Source organism: Portunus trituberculatus, chromosome 45 (assembly GCF_017591435.1).
Source record: "Portunus trituberculatus isolate SZX2019 chromosome 45, ASM1759143v1, whole genome shotgun sequence".
In the NCBI taxonomy this organism is placed as follows: domain Eukaryota; kingdom Metazoa; phylum Arthropoda; class Malacostraca; order Decapoda; family Portunidae; genus Portunus; species Portunus trituberculatus.
Window position 1 is genome coordinate 11,213,317 of NC_059299.1, and position 19,976 is coordinate 11,233,292.

The window sequence follows — 19,976 nt, forward strand, 5'->3', positions numbered from 1 at the left end:
CAAACTTTTTCTGCCAATTGCTCCCTGCATTCTCTTAAAATCCATCCTGATACCCCATCAGGTCCCACAGCTTTTCTCACTTCTAAACTCCCCATCATGTTCTTGATCTCCTCCACAGTTACTTGAAACTCCTTCATAATCCCTTTCTGTTCCATTACCAGTGGTTTGTCAAAAGCAGTCTCCTTTGTGAATACCTTCACTGCATACTCCATTTACTTCTAAACTTTCAATACTTTCTCTATTTTTGATGTTGTTCACATGTCTGTAAAAAAGCCTTGGTTGGTCTTTACATTTATCAATTATATCCTTTTCTTGTTTCTTTCTTTCTTCTCTTCTAATCAACACATATTCATTTCTTGCTCTTTTGTAACTTTCCCACTGCTTAATCCGTCTTTTCCTTCTCCACCTCTTCCATGCATCCTCTTTTCTTGTTCTAGCCTTTTCACATCTATCGTTAAACCAGTCCTGCTTTCCAACTTCTCTATGTTGTCTTATTGGTACAAATTTTTCTCACCTTCTTTGTATATTTTATAAATTCCTTCCACTTTTCATTTGCTCCTTAGCACTCTTGAATTTCATCCAATTTGTCTCTTGAAAGAATTTCTTTAGGTTTCCAAAATCTGTCTTGGCATAATTCCATCTTCCCACTTTATATTCTTCATTTCTTCTAGATTTCTCTTCGTCTATCACCTTGAACTCCAAAACTGCATGATCACTCTTTGCTAAAGGGCACTCCACCCTCATCTCCTCAATGACCATTGGCTCTGTACTAAAGACCAAGTCCAGTCTTGACGATGCTCCCTCTCCTCCAAACCTAGTATCTTCTTTGACCCACTGAGTTAACACATTTTCCATTGCCAGTGTCAATAGTGTATTTCCCATGTTGTCTCTGATCCTTCCATTGACCAGTCCTCCCAACACACCTCTTTACAATTAAAATCTCCCATCATTATAGTTCGTTCACAGCCACCCAACATTTCTTCCAGACATGTTCCTGTATCACTTATCATTTCTTCATATTCCTGTACTGACCATGCATTTGTCTTAGGTGGTACGTACACCACTATGTAGTGCCTCTTTTTCCTTCATTAGTTTCTGCTCTGATCTTTAGCACTTCTGCCTTTCCCATACCTTTTTCACTTGATCCACCTTTATATCTTTTTTAACCAGCAACATCACTCCTCCTCCCATCTTACCTACTCTATTTCTTTTCCAAACATTATATTTCCCTTCTCCAACCATCATCAGGTCTTCTCCCTCTCTCAGTTTTGTTTCAGTAAGACCCACAATATCTGGGTTCTTGTCCCTCAAGTAATCGTTGAGTTCTAAAATCCCGATATCACTCCATTTATGTTGGAATACATTACATTTCGCTCATATGTAAGTTTCTTTAGTCCTTTCTTGCTGTACTTTTCTGGGTTATGAACCACTTCCTTGTTTTTTTTTTTTTTTTTTTTTTTTTTTTTTTTTTTTTTGTCACATTTAAATTCTTATAGAGAGAGATCTTCACCAATTCAGTTCTGTGCATTTGTCTTGCCTTGCATCCCATGTCTACAGGTAAAATTAACAGTCTGCTTAGAATTGTTTTGTTTGATTTGTGTTCTGTTAAGTTTAATGTTACTGGCCTTTGTTGTTGTCTATGTGAAGATTAGTCTTTGTGGTGACTCACTTCTCTCTTGATCTGGCACTTTGTAGGGGGGGGACTTGAGATAAGGTCAATATAGGCATGAGTACTGTGATACTCTGAGAACAGTGGGTGGACTGTCATCTTGGGATGATTTGTCCCAAGAATATTACACACTTATTATTGTGTTGTGTCTTGTTCTACTTTCCTTCCTAGCACACGGCTTCTGCGTCCTTTACAATAGTGGGAGTGAGTTTCCGAAGGCATAGGTGGGGACCCCAACACTCACTGTTTATATACTTCTGCATTGGGAGGTAAAGGTGATGACCTCAAGCCCTTTAATGTTTACAGCCTATGAGGAGCCTGAACTTGTATGTATTTGCCCAACACTAGGCTATTATAAGATATACCTAGCCAAGGAGAAGCTGACTGAGTACCTGTTTGTGGTGTCAAGAGTGACTCACAGAGAGGGGCAGTGTAAGGTCATAGCAACATGCACTTACCAGCAGCTAAATATATAAAGACCACAAACAATTTTGGTCTATAAATCTACATTTCATGTAGTTTTACAGGGCTTGGGCTTTATGCTCGTGTGGTCCCGTCTCCATATCTACACTTATCCAATTTTTCTTTACAACTATGTACACTCTTTGCTGACACCACTTCCTCACTCAAACTGTTCCAAGTCTCAACACATCTTTGCAGGAAACTAAATTTTTTAACATCTCTCAGACATCTTCCCTTCCTCAGTTTCTTACTATGCGATCTTGTGCTTCTAATGTCATTCTTCTCTAAGGATTAGTTTCTCATTATCCACTTGATCCATTCCGTTAATCAATTTATAAACTTGTATCAGATCCCCTCTCTCTCTTTTCTGTTCCAGGGTTGGTAGATCCATAGCTTTTAGTCTCTCTCCTCATATGTCATCCCTTTAAATTCTGGAACCATTCTTGTAGCCATCTTTTGTAGTCTGTCCAATTTCCTTATGTGTTTCTTTATATGGGGGGTCCACACAACTCCTGCATATTCCAATCTACGTCTTATTTTAGTACTTATCAATTTCTTCATCATTTCTTTGTCCATATAGTGAAATGCTAATCTAATATTTCTTAGCAAATTATACGTCTCTCTGAAAATTCTATCAATATGGCTAACCGGTTGATTGTTTTCTTCCATTGTCACTCCCAAGTCCTTTTCCTTTTTTCCTTTTTCTATTTCTACTCCATTTCCCATCTTACAGATTCCCACTCGTCGTCTTTCATTTTTCCCATTTCCATGACCTGGCTTTTGTCCACATTGAATTCCATCTCCCATTTTTTTACTCCATTTCCAGATCTTGTTTAAGTCTTCCTGTAGTATTTCACAATCCTCTTTTGTTTAATGACTCTGCACAGTTTCGCATCGTCCATAAACAGATTTATGTAGCTGTTCACTCCTCTGGCATGTCGTTTATATATACGAGAAAAGTATTGGTGCCAATACTGACCCTGTGGCACTCCGCTGTCTACTGTTCTCCACTTGGACTTCATATCTTTAACTATCGTCCTTATTTCTCTCCCCCTCAAGTAATTTTTCATCCATCTCAATGTGCTTCCTTTTAAGCCACCCTTCTCCTCTAACTTCCATAGTAATCTTTCATGTGGCACTTTATCAAATGCCTTTTTTAAATCTAAATAAATACAGTCAATCCATCCCTCTCTCTCTTGTACTTTATCAACTATTCTAGAGTAGAAACTCAATAAATTTGTTACACATGACCGACCTTTTCTAAAACCAAATTGGCTATTTGATAATAATTTGTTGTCTTCAAGAAACTCAATCCATTGCTTCTTTATTACTTTTTCACACATCTTGCATATTACACTAGTTAGTGATACTGGTCTGTAATTTAAAGGTTCTTCCTTCCTTCCGCTCTTATATATGGGAACCACCTCAGCTCTTTTCCACTCCACTGGCACTGTTCCATTTTCTATTGAGCATTTTATGATGTTGTATAGGACTTGCTAGTTCTTCCCTACATTCTTTCAGTATTCTGCCTGAGACTTCATCGGTCCCATTGCCTTTTCCTCATCTAATTCCGTCATCAACTTTTTATTTCAAGCTTGGTTACTTTAATCTCTTTCATATGGACAGTCTCTATTACCCCGTGGTCTTTCAAATTTGGATTCCTTAGTAAAGACCTCATGAAATTTACTATTTAACAGTTCTGCCATACTTTTGGGTCTTCCACCATTCCATTCTCCTTTTAACCTTTCTATTGTTTCTTTTTGTCTTATTTTTCCATTTATGAATCTGTAGAACAATTTTGGTTGTTCCTTACATTTTTCGACAATGTCCTTTTCATAGTTCCTTTCTTCTTCCTTTCTCACCTTAGCATATTCATTTCTTGCTGTTTTGAAGTTTTCCTTATTTTCTGGATTTCTGTTTCTTCTCCACCTTTTCCATGCTCCATCTCTTTCTCCTTTGCCCTAGCACACCTTGCATTAAACCAATCTTTCTTTCCTTCTTCTTTAGGTCTATATTTGGGACATATTCCTGACTCCTGTTTTGTATATTTCCAAAATAAGTTATATTTCTCTTGAACCGTCTCTGAGTTTTCCATCTCCACCCAGTTTACGTTTTTAAAATAGCTCTTGAGGTTCTCAATATCAGCCTTTCTGAAATTTAATCGGTCTCCTTTGTATGATTCATCTCTATCTTCCTTTCCTTCTTCTATATCCATTTCTAATATTATATGGTCACTCTTTCCCAATGGGCACTTATATCTTATATCATCGTTAATTTGTATATCCCTTGTAAAAATTAGGTCCAATCTCGCAGGCTCATCGTTTCCTCTGAATCTTGTGTTTTCCTTTACTCTTTGGACCATCAAATTATCTATCATTAGGTTCAGGAATCTATCTCCCCAGGCATCTTCCCCCATACCACTTTCAGAATTTTCCCAGTCCACTTCCTTACAGTTGAAATCTCCTACCAATATCACTTTTCTCCTTTCTTTAATGATTCTTGTAAGACTTCTTATTGTGTCATTTATCATGTCTTTATATTCTTGGTTAGTCCATGAGTTTGTTTTTGGTGGCACATATGTTCCAATGATTGTTAACTCCTTTTTATTAATATGTATCTTAATATACAGTATTTCTGATTTTCCTTCCCCAAACTCCACTTGATTTACCACTATCTCCTTCCTTAACATCATCATGACTCCTCCTCCTTTACCCACTCTGTCTCTCCTCCATATATTATACCTTTTATCTATGTCTATTTTTATTGCCTCATTTAACTTTGTTTCCACCAGGCATACAATATCTGGTTCTTCTTTCTTTATGTAATCTCTTAATTCTAATTTACTAGATAAAATCCCATCTATGTTTGTATACATAATTTTTAATCTCTTGTTCTTATCATTTTTAGTTAAACTTGCTCCATTTTTTTCTCTTCTTTCTCTTTTATATACCATTTCCTTATCCTGTCTCCTATAATTCTCCAAAAAAAATGCCTTCTTCTCCTCCTATGACCTTTCATTTTTTTTATCTTGCTTCTGCCACCAGTTCATTGTGTCTCTTCCTTTCCTCCTCGTTTCTATTTTTGTTTATATATATATATATATATATATATATATATATATATATATATATATATATATATATATATATATATATATATATATCTTTGCAACCTTCTGTTTCTCTGAGTTTTGTGTTTCTATATAGTACTTCTTCTGCTGCTGCTTGTGATTTTAGTAATATCTTAATTGGTCTCACTGTTCCTTCTTGATATGGTCCCATTCTATGGATTTCTTCTACTTCCTCTTCTAAGTTCTGTCTATCGTCGTCATTTAGATGTTTTAGTAGGTCTTTTACTGATTTCATTTCGTCTTTATCCCTTCTTGGTCTATATTTAACATTTTTTTCTTTTAGTCCAAAAATAATTACACTTTTTTTTCCACAATTTCTCTTACTAAATTTTCCTTTTTCTTGAGGACTCCTATAATTTTGTTTGTCATATTTTCATCTCTTTCTTTTAACTGTTCTTGAAATACTTCCTGAAAAAATTCCTTGTCTTTCTTATCTTGGATTCTCCATGCCTGTACTTCTTTTTTAATCTCATCTTGTACTCTTTCTCTTCTTTATTAACTAGATCTTTCAGCTTCTCTTTTTCTTTCTCGGCTTTACCAAGTCCTTCTTCCATCAATTTCTTGTAGTTAGCTATTTGCACTTTTAAATCTTCATTTTCGGTTCTTAGCCTAGTTTCATTTTCTTCCACTCTTTTATCCTTTCTTTCAATTTCTGGAGCTCTTTATCCTGTTCTTCATTCTCTTTCATTCCCATACTTTCCTTTACCAATTTATCTAATTTACGTTCGATAGTCAACACTTTATCAAATAGTGAAGTATGCGCCGTATCAAAGCCTTCAATGCTCTTTCTCCCTCACCAACATAGTCATCATCAGCTTTCATTCTTTCCCGTGTCTCATACCTGCATTTAGATGGAATCTCTTTCTCACTCCTGATTTTGTAACACTGTATTCATGAAAAAAAAACGAGTCTACACTAACCGCCCAGGCCACTGCAAACCCAAACAAAGGTAGTGAGGATCAGCTGATTCTCAGTGTGTGTGTGTGTGTTCCTGTGTGTGTGTGTGTGTTTACCTAGTTGTATTTACCTAGTTGTAGTTTTACAGGGCCTGGGCTTTATGCTCGTGTGGTCCCGTCTCCATATCTACACTTATCCAATTTTTCTTTAAAACTATGTACACTCTTTGCTGATACCACTTCCTCACTCAAACTGTTCCAAGTCTCAACACATCTTTGCGGAAACTAAATTTTTAACATCTCTCAGACATCGTCCCTTCCTTAGTTTCTTACTATGCGATCTTGTGCTTCTAAAGTCATATTCTTCTCTCAGGATCAGTTTCTCATTATCCACTTCATCCATTCCGTTAATCAATTTATAAACTTGTATCAGATCCTCTCTCTCTTCTCTGCTCCAAGGTTGGTAGATCCATTGCCTTTAGTCTCTCCTCATATGCCATCCCTTTAAATTCTGGAACCATTCTTGTAGCCATTTTTGTAGTCTCTCTAATTTTCTTATGTGTTTCTTTTATGGGAGTCCACACAACTCCTGCATATTCCAATCTAGGTCTTATTTTAGTACTTATCAATTTCTTCATCATTTCCTTGTCCATATAGTGAAATGCTACTCCAATATTCCTTAGCAAATTATACGTCTCTCTGAAAATTCTATCAATATGGCTAACCGGTTGATTATTTTCTTCCATTGTCACTCCCAAGTCCTTTTCCTTTTTACTTTTCTAGTTCTACTCCATCTCCCATCTTATAGATTCCCACTGGTCGTCTTTCACTTTTCCCATTTCCATGACATGGCTTTTGTCCACATTGAATTCCATCTCCCATTTTTTGCTCCATTTCCAGATCTTGTTTAAGTCTTCCTGTAGTATTTCACAATCCTCTTTTGTTTAATGACTCTGCACAGTTTCGCATCGTCCGCAAACAGATTTATGTAGCTGTTCACTCCTCTGGCATGTCATTTATATATACGAGAAAAAGTATTGGTGCCAATACTGACCCCTGTGGCACTCCGCTGTCTACTGTTCTCCACTTGGACTTCATATCTTTAACTATCGTCCTTATTTCTCTCCCCTTAAGTAATTCTTCATCCATCTCAATGTGCTTCCTTTTAAGCCACCCTTCTCCTCTAACTTCCATAGTAATCTTTCATGTGGCACTTTATCAAAAGCCTTTTTTAGATCTAAATAAATACAGTCAACCCATCCCTCTCTCTCTTGTACTTTATCAACTATTCTAGAGTAGAAACTCAATAAATTTGTCACACATGACCGACCTTTTCTAAAACCAAATTGGCTATTTGATAATATTTTGTTGTCTTCAAGAAACTCGATCCATTGCTTCTTTATTACTTTTTCACACATCTTGCATATTACACTAGTTAGTGATACCGGCCTGTAATTTAAAGGTTCTTCCTTCCTTCCGCTCTTATATATGGGAACCACCTCAGCTCTTTTCCACTCCACTGGCACTGTTCCATTTTCTATTGAGCATTTTATGATGTTGTATATTGGACTTGCTAGTTCTTCCCTACATTCTTTCAGTATTCTGCCTGAGACTTCATCCGGTCCCATTGCCTTTTCCTCATCCAATTCCGTCATCAACTTTTTTATTTCAAGCTTGGTTACTTTAATCTCTTTCATATAGACAGTCTCTCTATTACCCTGTGGTCTTTCAAATTTGGATTCCTTAGTAAAGACCTCATGAAATTTACTATTTAACAGTTCTACTTTTTGGGTCTTCCACCATTCCGTTCTCTCCTTTTAACCTTTCTATTGTTTCTTTTGTGTGTGTGTGTGTGTGTGTGTGTGTGTGTATATGTATATATATATATATATATATATATATATATATATATATATATATATATATATATATATATATATATATATATATATATATATACAATTATCATACAGTGAAATGTTTCAATAATGTAAATAATATAATTTGACTGAGAAGTGTAAAAAGATAGTTTGAAAAATGTATAACAAAAGGTAAAGTTATAACTATAAGATGGGGAAAGAAACAATTAATAAGGCAACAAGGAAAAAGATATGGGAGTATATTTCCAGAGAACTTAATACCAAAACATGCTGATAAGATAACAGGTGAAACTCTCAACCTACTAAATATCAGAGTTGCCTTTGCTTATATAAAATGAAGAAATGATGTGGAAAGTAATCACAACAATGATACATCCAAGATCAAAAGATGCAGCAGTAATTTGATCCCATGAAAAAAAAGAAAAAAAACATAAGAAAATTGGATTGTGTACAGAGAGAAGCAACCAAGATGATACCAGAACTGCAAGATGTGCCATACAAGGACAGACAGGCTGAGATGCAACTTTTAACCTTCTTGGAAGAGAGGAGAGATGGATTACTGCACTTTACAGGTTATTAATTGGGATAGAATAGTAGCGAAGGCAGACTTTTTTGTTAAGAATAAAAGAGAAACCCGTGGACATGGAAGAAAACCGAAAAGAACCACCTGCTGAAGGGACGTGAAGTTAAGCTTCTCTCACACAAGCATTAAGATGTGGAAATGACTGAAGGTGGATAAAAACAATTAAGGAGACGAGACAATTCGAGCTAAGCTCCTCTCCCGTATGACACGACTTGGTAAACACACGCACGTATAAGTAGACAAAGTGACAGTCCAATAAACCCACCGGTAGAACCTGAGTTGTTGACATTTCACAGGAGACTCAAAGGAAGACTGGAACAGGCCACCACTATGAAGGCTGGCGAGTTGTGCTGGGCTGGAGGCGGAGGGTGCTGCTCCCCATTTTGAGTTGGTAAGGACGTGTGCCTGAGCGACTCTTCTGTCCACAAGCAAGCCTGCAGGACACCAGTGGCACCACCTCGCCCCTCCGCCGGGGAACAAGTGGCTCAGCTGGCCTAGTGACCTTCCTGCTGCCTTAAACATTGTGACAGTGTTCATCTGGCTACTGCTCCTTCTGCCGCTGAATGGGTATATGCGATGACCAACAGTCACAACGAAGTACACATTCTGCGGTGCAGAATACTGCTACTGCTTGTTTTGTTGTATACTGTACAGTCTTCTTATTCCCAACGGCACCGCTCGGATGCCGTATTGCCTGACGCCGGTACCTCCATCACTCTCTTTTGCTCTATATTTTTTTCTGATTCTTGAGATTACTCTGGGTATTTTGATTGTGATTTTTATGTGTTGTGTCTTTCATGTACTTTTCATTTATTGTATCATGTGATGACACTTATTATGTAAGTATCATTACTATCATTTAATTATTATCAGTTATTAATACCTCTTGACAGCTCATGACTGAATAAGCGAGCGACTAAAGGCGGGTTCACACGTGTCAATACGAGGCTGGAATTGCCAGCCGCTAGAGTTTTCTGCTGGATATCAGTGCATATAGCGGGTAGAGAAACCAGCAGCAAAACAAGACCGATACGTTGGTCTTGTCCAGCCGCTAGCTGCTTTGTTTACATTGTGGCGTCAAGCCGTCAAAGGAAGGTTTGAACATGTAGGTGTTCAGACACAGAGAGGATGTTGGATCCAAAAAAATGACTTGTACAGCAAAAACACCATGCGTAGTATTACATTTGATGAGATCGCTGCCACTCCGATGCCTAGCTGTTTCTGTGTTTCCCTCTCTACAGGGTATTGTTAGAGGTGAGGATAAAATATTTGATTATGTAATTAGATCACAGTTGTCCATAATCGACTCTTTTGTTAAGATGAACACTCTCCTTACAAGAAATGTAGGCCAATCAAGCGATACTTCCCAGCCGCTATGTGTGAACATGTTTCTGCTATAAAGAAATAATAATAAAAAAAAAAGTAAGGTTTGTCGATATTTCTAGGTAGCTGCTAGCAAATGACATTTTCCAGCTGCATATTGAAACTTGTAAAGCCGCCTTAATTTGGGGAGAATTCCGGCAAATATTTCCCGTTATCGACTAAAGCAATATTTTCTTGCTAGATTCAGGCAAATTTTGCTAAATCTAACTGGAAAACGTTTAATCTGGCAACACTGGTTAGCAGTAGGTAGATAGGCTGATCGAAAGTGATGGCAAATATAAACTAATGATTCAGCTAGGTTTGCTTACCATAGGTAGTAAAGTTACTTTTTATTGTTAGCCATTAGAAATTGCCACAGATGGAGCGAACTTACGGTACATATTTCAAGGTAATCGCAATGTAACTATATTACCAGTTGTATCATAGCTCTCCTGCATATTTCCCTTAGAAAGAATTCAATAAATAAGGAGAGAAAGAAGATTATTTGTAACAAAAGACAATGTTTTTTTTTTTTTTAATGAATGAAATGAACAAAATTATGATTTGTAGATGACAAAGTAAGCACTACACGCAATACTACCTTTGATCTGTAAAATTCTATTCCTAAAAATACAGAGTTAAAGATTATATAGATTATATTATCAGTGATATGAAAATGAATAGATGACCCACGAGTCTGAAATCTTACGTCAGTCACTGGGTCGGAGTTTGTGCGGGAGGTGTCGCCAGTCAGTTTAGTGCGTACATGTTTTACTATAATAGGAAAGTTTCTGCTGTCTTTCTCTGGACGATTGTAAACCCTATATTGTGACTTACGACCAAGCACTAGTGGTTCTAACAGTACGAGGCCCGAAGGAAGGAAGAGTGACAAGGAGGTAGGGCGAGTGGGAGGGAGGACAGGGTGTTGATTTTGGCAGCTGCTGCTGTTTTTTTTTTTTTTTTATACTCCTTTCATTTTTATAATTGATCTGTGGATTATGTGGGATTTGTCAGCGTGGTGTAATCATACTTAGGGTTTACCGTGAGTATACACGAGGTTTAGCCGTTGTATACTGTATGGGTTTGCTTGCAATCTATGGCCTGGGAATTACCTAACCTATTTTTTTTTTTTTTTTTTTTTTATTGTGTCCCTGTCAGAGTTTTGTGAATATTAGTCGAAATTTCATATGCACTTTTCCATAAATTTTCCTTCAGTGTATCTGTAATTAAAATTAAATCTAATATACCTTGAATTTATCTGGGAATTTGGGGATTTACTATTTATCTTGAGTAATGTGGAATCTTTGTTGTTCAGTGCTGCATGTGTAGAAATTGTGTACCCAGTAGTGTTTCACCTTTCCATTTAGCGATATGCCCCAAATAAAGTACACTTTTCACTCCTATTTGCTGTCATCCTCCCATTTTCCAGCACCGTGAGCACCATGTCCCTGACTCATCCCGGTGGTTGTGTTCAGGGTGTGGGACAAGGCTTGTGGAGGTGGGAATCAGGCTTACTTTGGCATCTTGCCTGGTTGACCTTTCTCAAGGACACATGAACTATCACCAAACAAAGCTTTACCTAGTGATTTTCCTGAAAATTCCCAATCACCAAACTAAGCAAATACATTGAGGAATCTGGAATAGAGTTTTGTTAAGATTGCAGTTTAGCGCAATACACCTATATACCTATTTTTTTTTTTTTTTTTTTTTCCTCCGTATCCCAAACAAGCTTTGGGACCTTATAGAAAAGTTGGGTTTTAGGTGGAAAAGTAAAAAAGGAGCTATTTTTTATGGTACTAATCCAATATAATGGTGGTGCCTTATTTTCTTCCAGTTCTTCACGAGATTCAATTTATACATATAGGTAATACAATAATATAAATCTCCAAAAAATGCCTGTAACAAGATAAGGGAGCTTTGTGGATAGGGATTTCAGGTGAATTGAAACCAAAACGAGTATTTTCAGGATATGAATTATCAGTCAACTAAAACACGGCAAATATATAACATGAATCAATTAAAACACACCCATAAAGCACATTCTGCAGTCATATTGACACAAACATTATATGACAAAATTTTACTTTGTGTCATAAAAAAGACACTACTGATAATTTATTCCCTGAAAAATACTAATTTTTGTCTCACCCTGCCTTAAAGCCCAGCATTGCCACAGGTGCAAGGGGTAGCTGCGGTGATGAGTGGACGTGTTGTGTGTGCGCTCCGTTTTTGGCTGTTGTTTTTATAGTTAGCGAGTGGTGTTTGTGCTTGGTGTCTGTGTGTGGTGCTTTTGAGTGTTAGTGAAGTGAAAGTGTGTACTGCAAGTGTTAGATTAGAGTGAAATAGTGGTTAGAATCAGTGTTTGTTAGTTAAAAGTATTTTGGTAGAGCGAGCAGACTAGGCTTGTAACTGTCAAGTTGAACTTGAAAGAGGATTAGTTGACCTCACTTAGGCCCCCCACCACCGCGGTTCCCCACCCGCCGTCACCAAGTATTTTTATTTTGTTAGCTGTGTTCTTGTGAGTTAACAGATTGTAAATTAGTTTGGCGGTAGCTACTGAGGTATATCAGAGTGTGATTGAGTGCGTGAAAGAGAGTGTTGAGGTGGGATTGGGCGAGTTTGTTGTGTGTGAGATGTGTGGGCATGACAGGAAGGTCGTTGACTTTTCTGAGTGTATGGTGTGTAGGCTCAAGAGCGAGAATTTAGTTCTTTCTCTTGAGCACCGAGAATTGCGAGAGGAAATGAGAAAGCTAAGTGAGGGAAAAGTGCGAACGAAGTTCTCATCTTTGAGTTGAAGGAGGAGGTTAAGAGGCTTGGGGAGGCAGTGGAAAAAATTAGGCAGGAGATCAGTGTTAGGCCGAAGGTTGGACCTTCTGAGGGCGACAGGGTGGCTTGGCCCTCTGTCGGGAAGAGCAGAGTGGGGAAGAGGGAGCAGGCGAGCCAGACTGGGAAAGATAGTAGTCAGGATGGGCAGAGATGGCAGGTTGCGAGGGAAGGAAAGCGGAGGCAGTTAGGGAGGATAGGACTAAACCTGTTGAGTGTGAAAATAGGTTCGGTTTGTTGGAGGGGGAGAGTGAGAGTGGAGTGAATGAAGTGGTTGTGGTGAGTGAAAGGAGAGAGAAGGGGGTAGAGGAGAGGAGAAGGAGGGTTGTGTCTAGCACACCTCAGTGTGTGTGGTGGGTGACTCTCAGGTTAGGTACTTAGATAGCACTTTCTGTGGGAAAGACAGGGATAGGAGGACGAACGTGTGTATGCCTGGTGCAGGTGTGAAGGCAGTGAGTGAGGAGGTGCAGAAGAGAGTTGGGGGGATGGAGAGGGAGGGTGTAGTAGTTTTGCACGTAAGTGGGAACGATGTCAGAGCAGGTGGGTCGGAGGAGTTAGTGGCATTTTCCTTGTCACTGCTCACCTTGCTGTTACCCTCTGGCAAATATTCTTCTTTTGAGTCACTTGTGGTGTTATCTGATTGAGTTTTGTTATCATCTGACCCTTGTAACTCAGTTTCAAGAATCACTACACACATGGACTCATATGGGTGGAGATAAAAACATGACATCACTACCCACATCCACCTTGAAATAATCTTTTGATAAGATGCCAGTTTGTCACTTTGTAATGCCATAAAAAATAAAACAGACCATAAAAATAAGCCTCACATATCAGTTAAGTGATGGTTTACATGATAATTCACTGATCCCTTGAGGAAATTTTTCATAACTCATCATTAATAGGGTTGGCATTCAGCATTCACATCTGTGGTATCTAGTGGGTTTCACAATTCAGGAGCAGTCAGTAGTACTTACTAGTAGTGAGTGAATGGTTGTGTGAGGTATGCAGGTGACTTGTAGAGATCAGCAGCTTACATGATATACAAATAGCTAAGTCTTTTCACCCTTCACCCAGTAATGGAGAATAATGCGTGTTTGATGGGGCAGATGTATGCCAATAAAGACAGCCACTGATTTGTTGCATACATTTTTGTTAGTTACTGTGTGTATTGCAACATGATTTTTTTTTTTAATACCATAATAGTATGTTGAGTATAATTATCTTAAAACCAGTCATTGCTATTCTCCATGATAGCTACCACAGAATTGTTACTTTTTGCTTCTTATCTCATTACTGTCATCATCATAAGATGTATTGTTAGTGAACTGTTATCTTGGCATGCATTTCATGTAAATTTTTGTAGGCTTTTATATAGCATTTAGGCATGTATGTATGACCACTACAGTGAAATGTGTCAAGGCTTTCTCAAATGTACTACTTCATATTGTTAAGAGACTATAGATACTTATTTTGTCCACTAGTACAGTGTCTAATAAACATCATCTTCTGTTGCAGAAGAGGAAGTGCATTGGTGATGAGTTTTGGTTGAAAACAGACTAGTAGAGCAGAACCATGTGTGCACAAAGACTGTGGCCGACTGTCCAGGCCCTCGGCCGAGGCCTGGTGAGCAGCCGGTCCGAGATCATCCAGCAGGGTGTGAAGGCATATAATGCTCAGAACTTCAACCCAAACCACCTCAGCCAGGGGCACTCCATCTCCAGCCATGATCGCTTCCCATTGTCACAAAGGATCATCCACACCTCCAGAGGATCCTTCAACAAGGTCGTGGCTCGTTCCTTTCATTCTGGGACTGTCCTCTTAGTGAAAGAGTTCAATGACACTGAAAATGAACATGCACATGCTGTGTTGCGCTCTTTGCCTGCCTACCATGCAACAACAGTAGCCAAGGAGGAGATTTCAGGATCCACCTTCTACCACCAGTACACCTTCCCTCCATTGGATGCTGAGTGGGCAAGGTGCAGTGCTGATGAGGTGGCTAACAGGTTCATTGCCACATCCCAGGAGTGCAGGTATCGACCCATGGATCTAGAGGACAGAAAACACTCAGAGTTGTGTTCAGCGTTGGTCAGGAATTTGAGACAGTTAAGTGATAATCAGTTGCTTAAGGTTCTCTCAGCATTATCACTGTGGCCCCCAACCAATGCCACTACAACACCAAACTTTGTGGCACTGTGGAATGCTCTTGATCAAGCCTGTACAGAGAGAATAAACAGGTGGGACATGACTCGCATGTTCCTGGTGGCTGATCATTGGTATGCTCTAAGACTGTCACGAATTTCCATGTATAATATTCAAATGACCAAACTACTGGGCAGAAAAGTGTCGACCATGGGACCCACTCAGCTGGTCCAGTATTTGTTCTATGCAAATTTGAGCAGAAAACTGGAACCATTTATCATAAAAAAGGACATAGAGAAGCGTATCTCAGAGGTACTCTCTCAAATATCTATTGAGGAGCTTGGTGTTATAGCAATGGGCTTCTTCAAAACACAGACATTCCTGAAAAATGAGAGACTCGTTCAGGGAATTGTCAAGAAGACACAGGAAAACCTGGAGTGTGTTTCTGATGCATCTCTGTGTGCCATCCTGAAGTTGTTACGGAAAAGTATTCCTGTAACACAGTGGAAATTACTACACAGCCTCTTGGATTCTCTTGTGCCTCAGCTTGACCGCCTGAACCACATGTGTCTCCTTCAGGTGGCTCTTCTGGGCAATGACCTACTTGTGTACCATCCTCAAGCCATTGACATCATTGCTTCAAAGTTTGCCAGTGATATTAGTAGTATAAGGTTGAAAGACATTGAAAGAATAACCTTTGCTCTCATGCTGTACAATTGTGTGCCACCGAGCAGACCTGATATATTCTCCTTGATTGCTGAAGAGTTAAGGAAACCTGAAAGGACTATGGAAATCAATCATTACCCTAAATGTTTTGTATCATGTGTAGTGTATCTCACAACACTGGGGTTCTTTCCTCAAGATTTGATATCTGCAGCTCTTCAGCCATCTATGCTAAACCTTCTAAGTAGTGAGTATTTATTTTTTTGTGAGTATAGACAAGTAATATAAGGGAAATTATTAACAAATAATGAAAGTTACTTTTCAAGATTGGACATTCTACCAGACAGTTTGAGTGTGTGACTAGAATGTCTCTATCACTCATTTCATTCTGTTATGAATGAAGTAGGAATATGGCTACTGGCCTTATGTGCTTCAGCTTTGCCATGCCTCTAAATATATGCATCTTAGTAGTGAAGTGATGAGGTGTGCATGTTTAACTGTTCCTAACCATTTTGGTGTGGCCTTGGTCCTCCAGTGGACTGGTATGGTCTGGTGGGAAAGTGAGTGAGTGTTAAGTTTCATTTTGTTTGTAGGCCATAATGAGAATGTTGTGTTAAAATCAAAATATTAAGAAATGGAACAGTATGGAAGTCTTTTCACAAATGTTAAGGTTTCATGTCTAGCTCATTGTATTGAATTGTTTCAGCAATGTATCCTTGTTGTGTATTGTTGGTTTCGCCTTTACTTAATACCATGACATCGTTACCTTCCAGTGAGCCGCCATTACTCAGACATGGGGAGGGAAGTGAGTGAGCTGGAGTGGGCAATGTTGATTGAGGGTCCTCCCAACTACCAAGGCTACCGACTCAATCCTGACCTGAGGCAGCAGCTCACCAGGGTATGGCAGGAATAAACTTGACTGTATTTACTGATCACACCCTTTCTATTTACATCTTTATTTACCTTTTTACTGTTATGGTCATCTTTTCTGTTATATTTCAGAGAAATGTAAAGATAATAGTTTTTATGAAGACTCAAATAGAACAAAAAAAGTTGTTTTCTGTGCTACAGAACTATTTAATAAATTGTGGCACAAAACATATCTCTCAGAAACATATAAATGTTCATGGAGAAAAACTTCTCCAGCAGTGAAATGGATTGTCATAATTTATTGAAGACAATTTTTTGTTAGAGTAATACCAAGGCTTAGAATTGAGATGTAATAATTAGAAGATTTTTAAAATAGTTTGTAAAAGTTGAGATAGACATTTCTTGAAGCATCAGTGGCTGTAGCTGAGAAGTGCATGAAACATCAGAAAATACTTATGTTCAGAGAATAGATGATCCAAAAATAGTCACAACACCCCTATTTGCTCAACATCCAACATGGGTGGGTTATTAACAAATAAGCACCAAGTCTCAGCATTCATCACACATTGGAGTTTTACTTTTCATTCATGAATTGTGGCAGGTTCACAGGTTCACATGAGTAGCAAGAAATAATGATTAACCATTCCTTTACAGGAATACTTGGGAAACTTGCCAGTGGGACCCATTAAAGGGATGACTCACCAGGAGAAGTTGTTAATAGAAGTAAAGGAGAAGTTGGCAGCTATGTTGGGAGGACATGAATTCCTCACCATTACACATGTTTTGCCTCATGTACAAACACCTGGTCAGTATTTCTTTTCCTTTCTTCCAGTAGATTGCATCATCATCTTGCCATTATGTTTTGATGGCGTCAAGAAACAGACTAATAATAACAGTGGAATGTAAAGGAACATATTTCATGCAGATACTTAATCATCTTCCAATGATGTTGGATTTCCAGATTTGGTGTTTTGTACTGATGCTGAAGGGCAGCCAGTGGTACTGCCTCAGGAGTACAGGGACCTTGCCGCCACTGACCTAAAGCGGCCCATGGGATGGCCGAGAGAGATGCGGTGGAATACCGTTGTTGTTGCTGGCCGGAACTCATTCATTCGCAACACAGAAGAGTTGAGAGGGAATGTCCACATGAGAAAGAGACAACTTAGCAATCTAGGCTACTATGTGTCTGTGGTAAGTTCCCCACACTTGCTTAAGAAAACAAATTTATATTTATCTTGATTGAGTGTTGATTTCTAACATGAAGGCAGCATAATGTCTTCCTCTTAGGGAGTCCAAGTCTGTTCAGTGATTAGTACAAAGACTAACTTGTTGGGACAGAAATATTTTACTTGTAACCTGAATAACTTTACAAGGATCATTCTAGGCTCTAATAAGAATGACTTTGTATGTGAAAGATCCTTGTAAGAGTTACTGTGTATGAAGCATTTTACAAAGAGATGATTGTCCATTACACATTCGTTCAAACCAGTAAATTTAGGCCGAAATTTGAGGGTCGTCTTATCTGAAAGTAGTCTTATCTGCTGACATATATGGTGCCTCACTCATATTTTGTCTGTGATTCCAGATACCATATATGGAATATAACCGAAAGAGTCTGCGTGCCAAGCTTAGTTGTCTTGACCGTTCTCTGAAGGAAGGTTCATCTCTGTGTCTGGATGGCCGTGTAGAATCTGCATGGGTCAACCTTAAGGCCAGTGTGGAAAGGCAAGATGAGATGGTTGGCTGACAGTGCTGTGAAGAAGCAGGTTAAGTGAAGGTTCATCAAGAAGTGCCTATAAGAATGAAATGTTGAGATGTGAAATGGGTCAACTTGCAGCCTTGCTGTTAGACATGTTGACTGTTGTCATCATTTTATAGGGTACCATAGAGTTAGTTTTAAGTGCTAACTAAGTAAGATGTAATTGTAAGATAATCTTTAATGTAGAAAGTTTATTTAAGATAAAGTCAGTATCAGAGGGACTTTCAATTAATCCCATAGTCCATTTAAAACATCTAAGACGGGAGGGAAGACTATGATTAGCTCTTCCTTCCACTAAGCAATTGATGGTGCTTTTTATTTTTAATAGTGTTATAGAATTATTTGGAATTGCATTAAGGTTTTTGCAAAGCTATAGGGTAGTTAGTTAGCATTTGTTCTTGAGGTTCTGCAAGTATCATAGGAATATTGAATATTTAATTTAGAATCTCTCTCTCTCTCTCTCTCTCTCTCTCTCTCTCTCTCTCTCTCTCTCTCTCTCTCTCTCTCTCTCTCTCTCTCTCTCTATATATATATATATATATATATATATATATATATATATATATATATATATATATATATATATATATATATATATATCATGGTTTTTGTTTTACTGTTATTTCATTATGAAATTGACCAATATAATTTCTTGTCTTTCATATTGAATGCCCATCAGTGTAGTTAATTAGTGTTACTTGCAGTTTTTCATAAAAACTTTACCCACTAAAACTCAGTGCTGTTATCAGCTCTCCATTCGTCCATGTCATTGTCATTATCATCATCTTCATTATCATCATGTTTATAAATTCATTGTAGTGTACTGTGTCATCTTGGTGGTGGTGTTAGATTGGAAGGTCACGACTCTCAATGTCTGTACCTGTTCATGACCCGTAGCATAAAAAGAGAGACTAGTTCATATTCTCTATATTGGGTTAGGAAGTCAAATTCATTAGCTCTCAGATACAAGCTGAGCATGTTGAAATGAGTAACTCTCTCTTGCTAATTGCTTGATGATAAATGAGGACAGTGATAATTAATGAATTAAGAAGCTCCTCTCATATCTCATGCATTTTCTTATTTGAGAAAGGATATTAGTCAGCATCTGCTCAGCAAAGAAAAAGAAAAAAGTGCCTCAGTGAGAAACATTTTTTAATTCTACACTTTTTTTTTCTTGTTTTATATTTTTATACAAGATCATATCTTCATGGAGGTTGATTTTTTAAAGCTCATTATTTTATCATCTTGTGTAAGAAATCAAAGGCTATTTTTATATGCATGATAATTTTTTTTCTAGCTGTGCAATACTTTTTATTGCCATAATAAAAAAAAAAAATCTGTTTAAGTGGTATCTTGATAATGCTGTCACTGTCATTCATTGAAACTGCATTCAAGCTGTGGAACTCCAGTCTTGATCTCAGACATGTCCTCTAATCACTTGTTCCAGCAGGGTCAACCACAACAGGAAACTTCCCATCCTTGCCTTTTCATGCTCTGTTCTTACTTCCTGCTACAATATTTTTCTTCATTATGCATTTGTCATTATATTGTCTCCTGTAAAGAATAGCTGTTGGAAGAAAGCTGCTCTCATCCCTTTTTTAATTAATTTATTTTATTTTTATTTTTATTTATTTATTTTTTTTAAGAGACCAAACAAGGCATCTTAATGCATGATTTCTCAGGCATACTCTCACATTCTTGTTATCAATATCTCAAATAGCAGGTAGATCCAAGCTA

General features: G+C 37.9%; 2 protein-coding genes across 3 annotated transcripts in view; one reads left to right on the plus strand and one right to left on the minus strand.

Moving 5' to 3' along the window:
* The window catches only part of LOC123519588 (m-AAA protease-interacting protein 1, mitochondrial-like), a 16,327-nt gene extending 6,992 nt beyond the window's left edge, over positions 1-9,335 (minus strand). Inside the window, exon 1 of the mRNA XM_045281009.1 lies at positions 8,886-9,335. Coding sequence (XP_045136944.1) covers positions 8,886-9,157 — 272 coding nt within the window. The 5' untranslated portion in view covers positions 9,158-9,335. The remainder of the gene's footprint in view (positions 1-8,885) is intronic.
* Positions 9,336-10,652: 1,317 nt separating this feature from the next.
* LOC123519504 (FAST kinase domain-containing protein 5, mitochondrial-like) lies at positions 10,653-18,454 on the plus strand. Of its 2 annotated transcripts, none has more exons than XM_045280853.1 (6): positions 10,653-10,740; positions 14,324-15,857; positions 16,384-16,508; positions 17,135-17,285; positions 17,442-17,671; positions 18,066-18,454. In XM_045280853.1, exons 2-6 carry the CDS (start codon positions 14,381-14,383, stop codon positions 18,225-18,227), a joined length of 2,145 nt encoding a protein of 714 aa, XP_045136788.1. In that variant the 5' UTR covers positions 10,653-10,740; positions 14,324-14,380; the 3' UTR covers positions 18,228-18,454. The 2 variants fall into 2 exon arrangements, with proteins under 2 accessions (XP_045136788.1, XP_045136787.1); XM_045280852.1 differs by having other exon boundaries at positions 10,701-10,878.
* Positions 18,455-19,976: the final 1,522 nt, after the last annotated feature.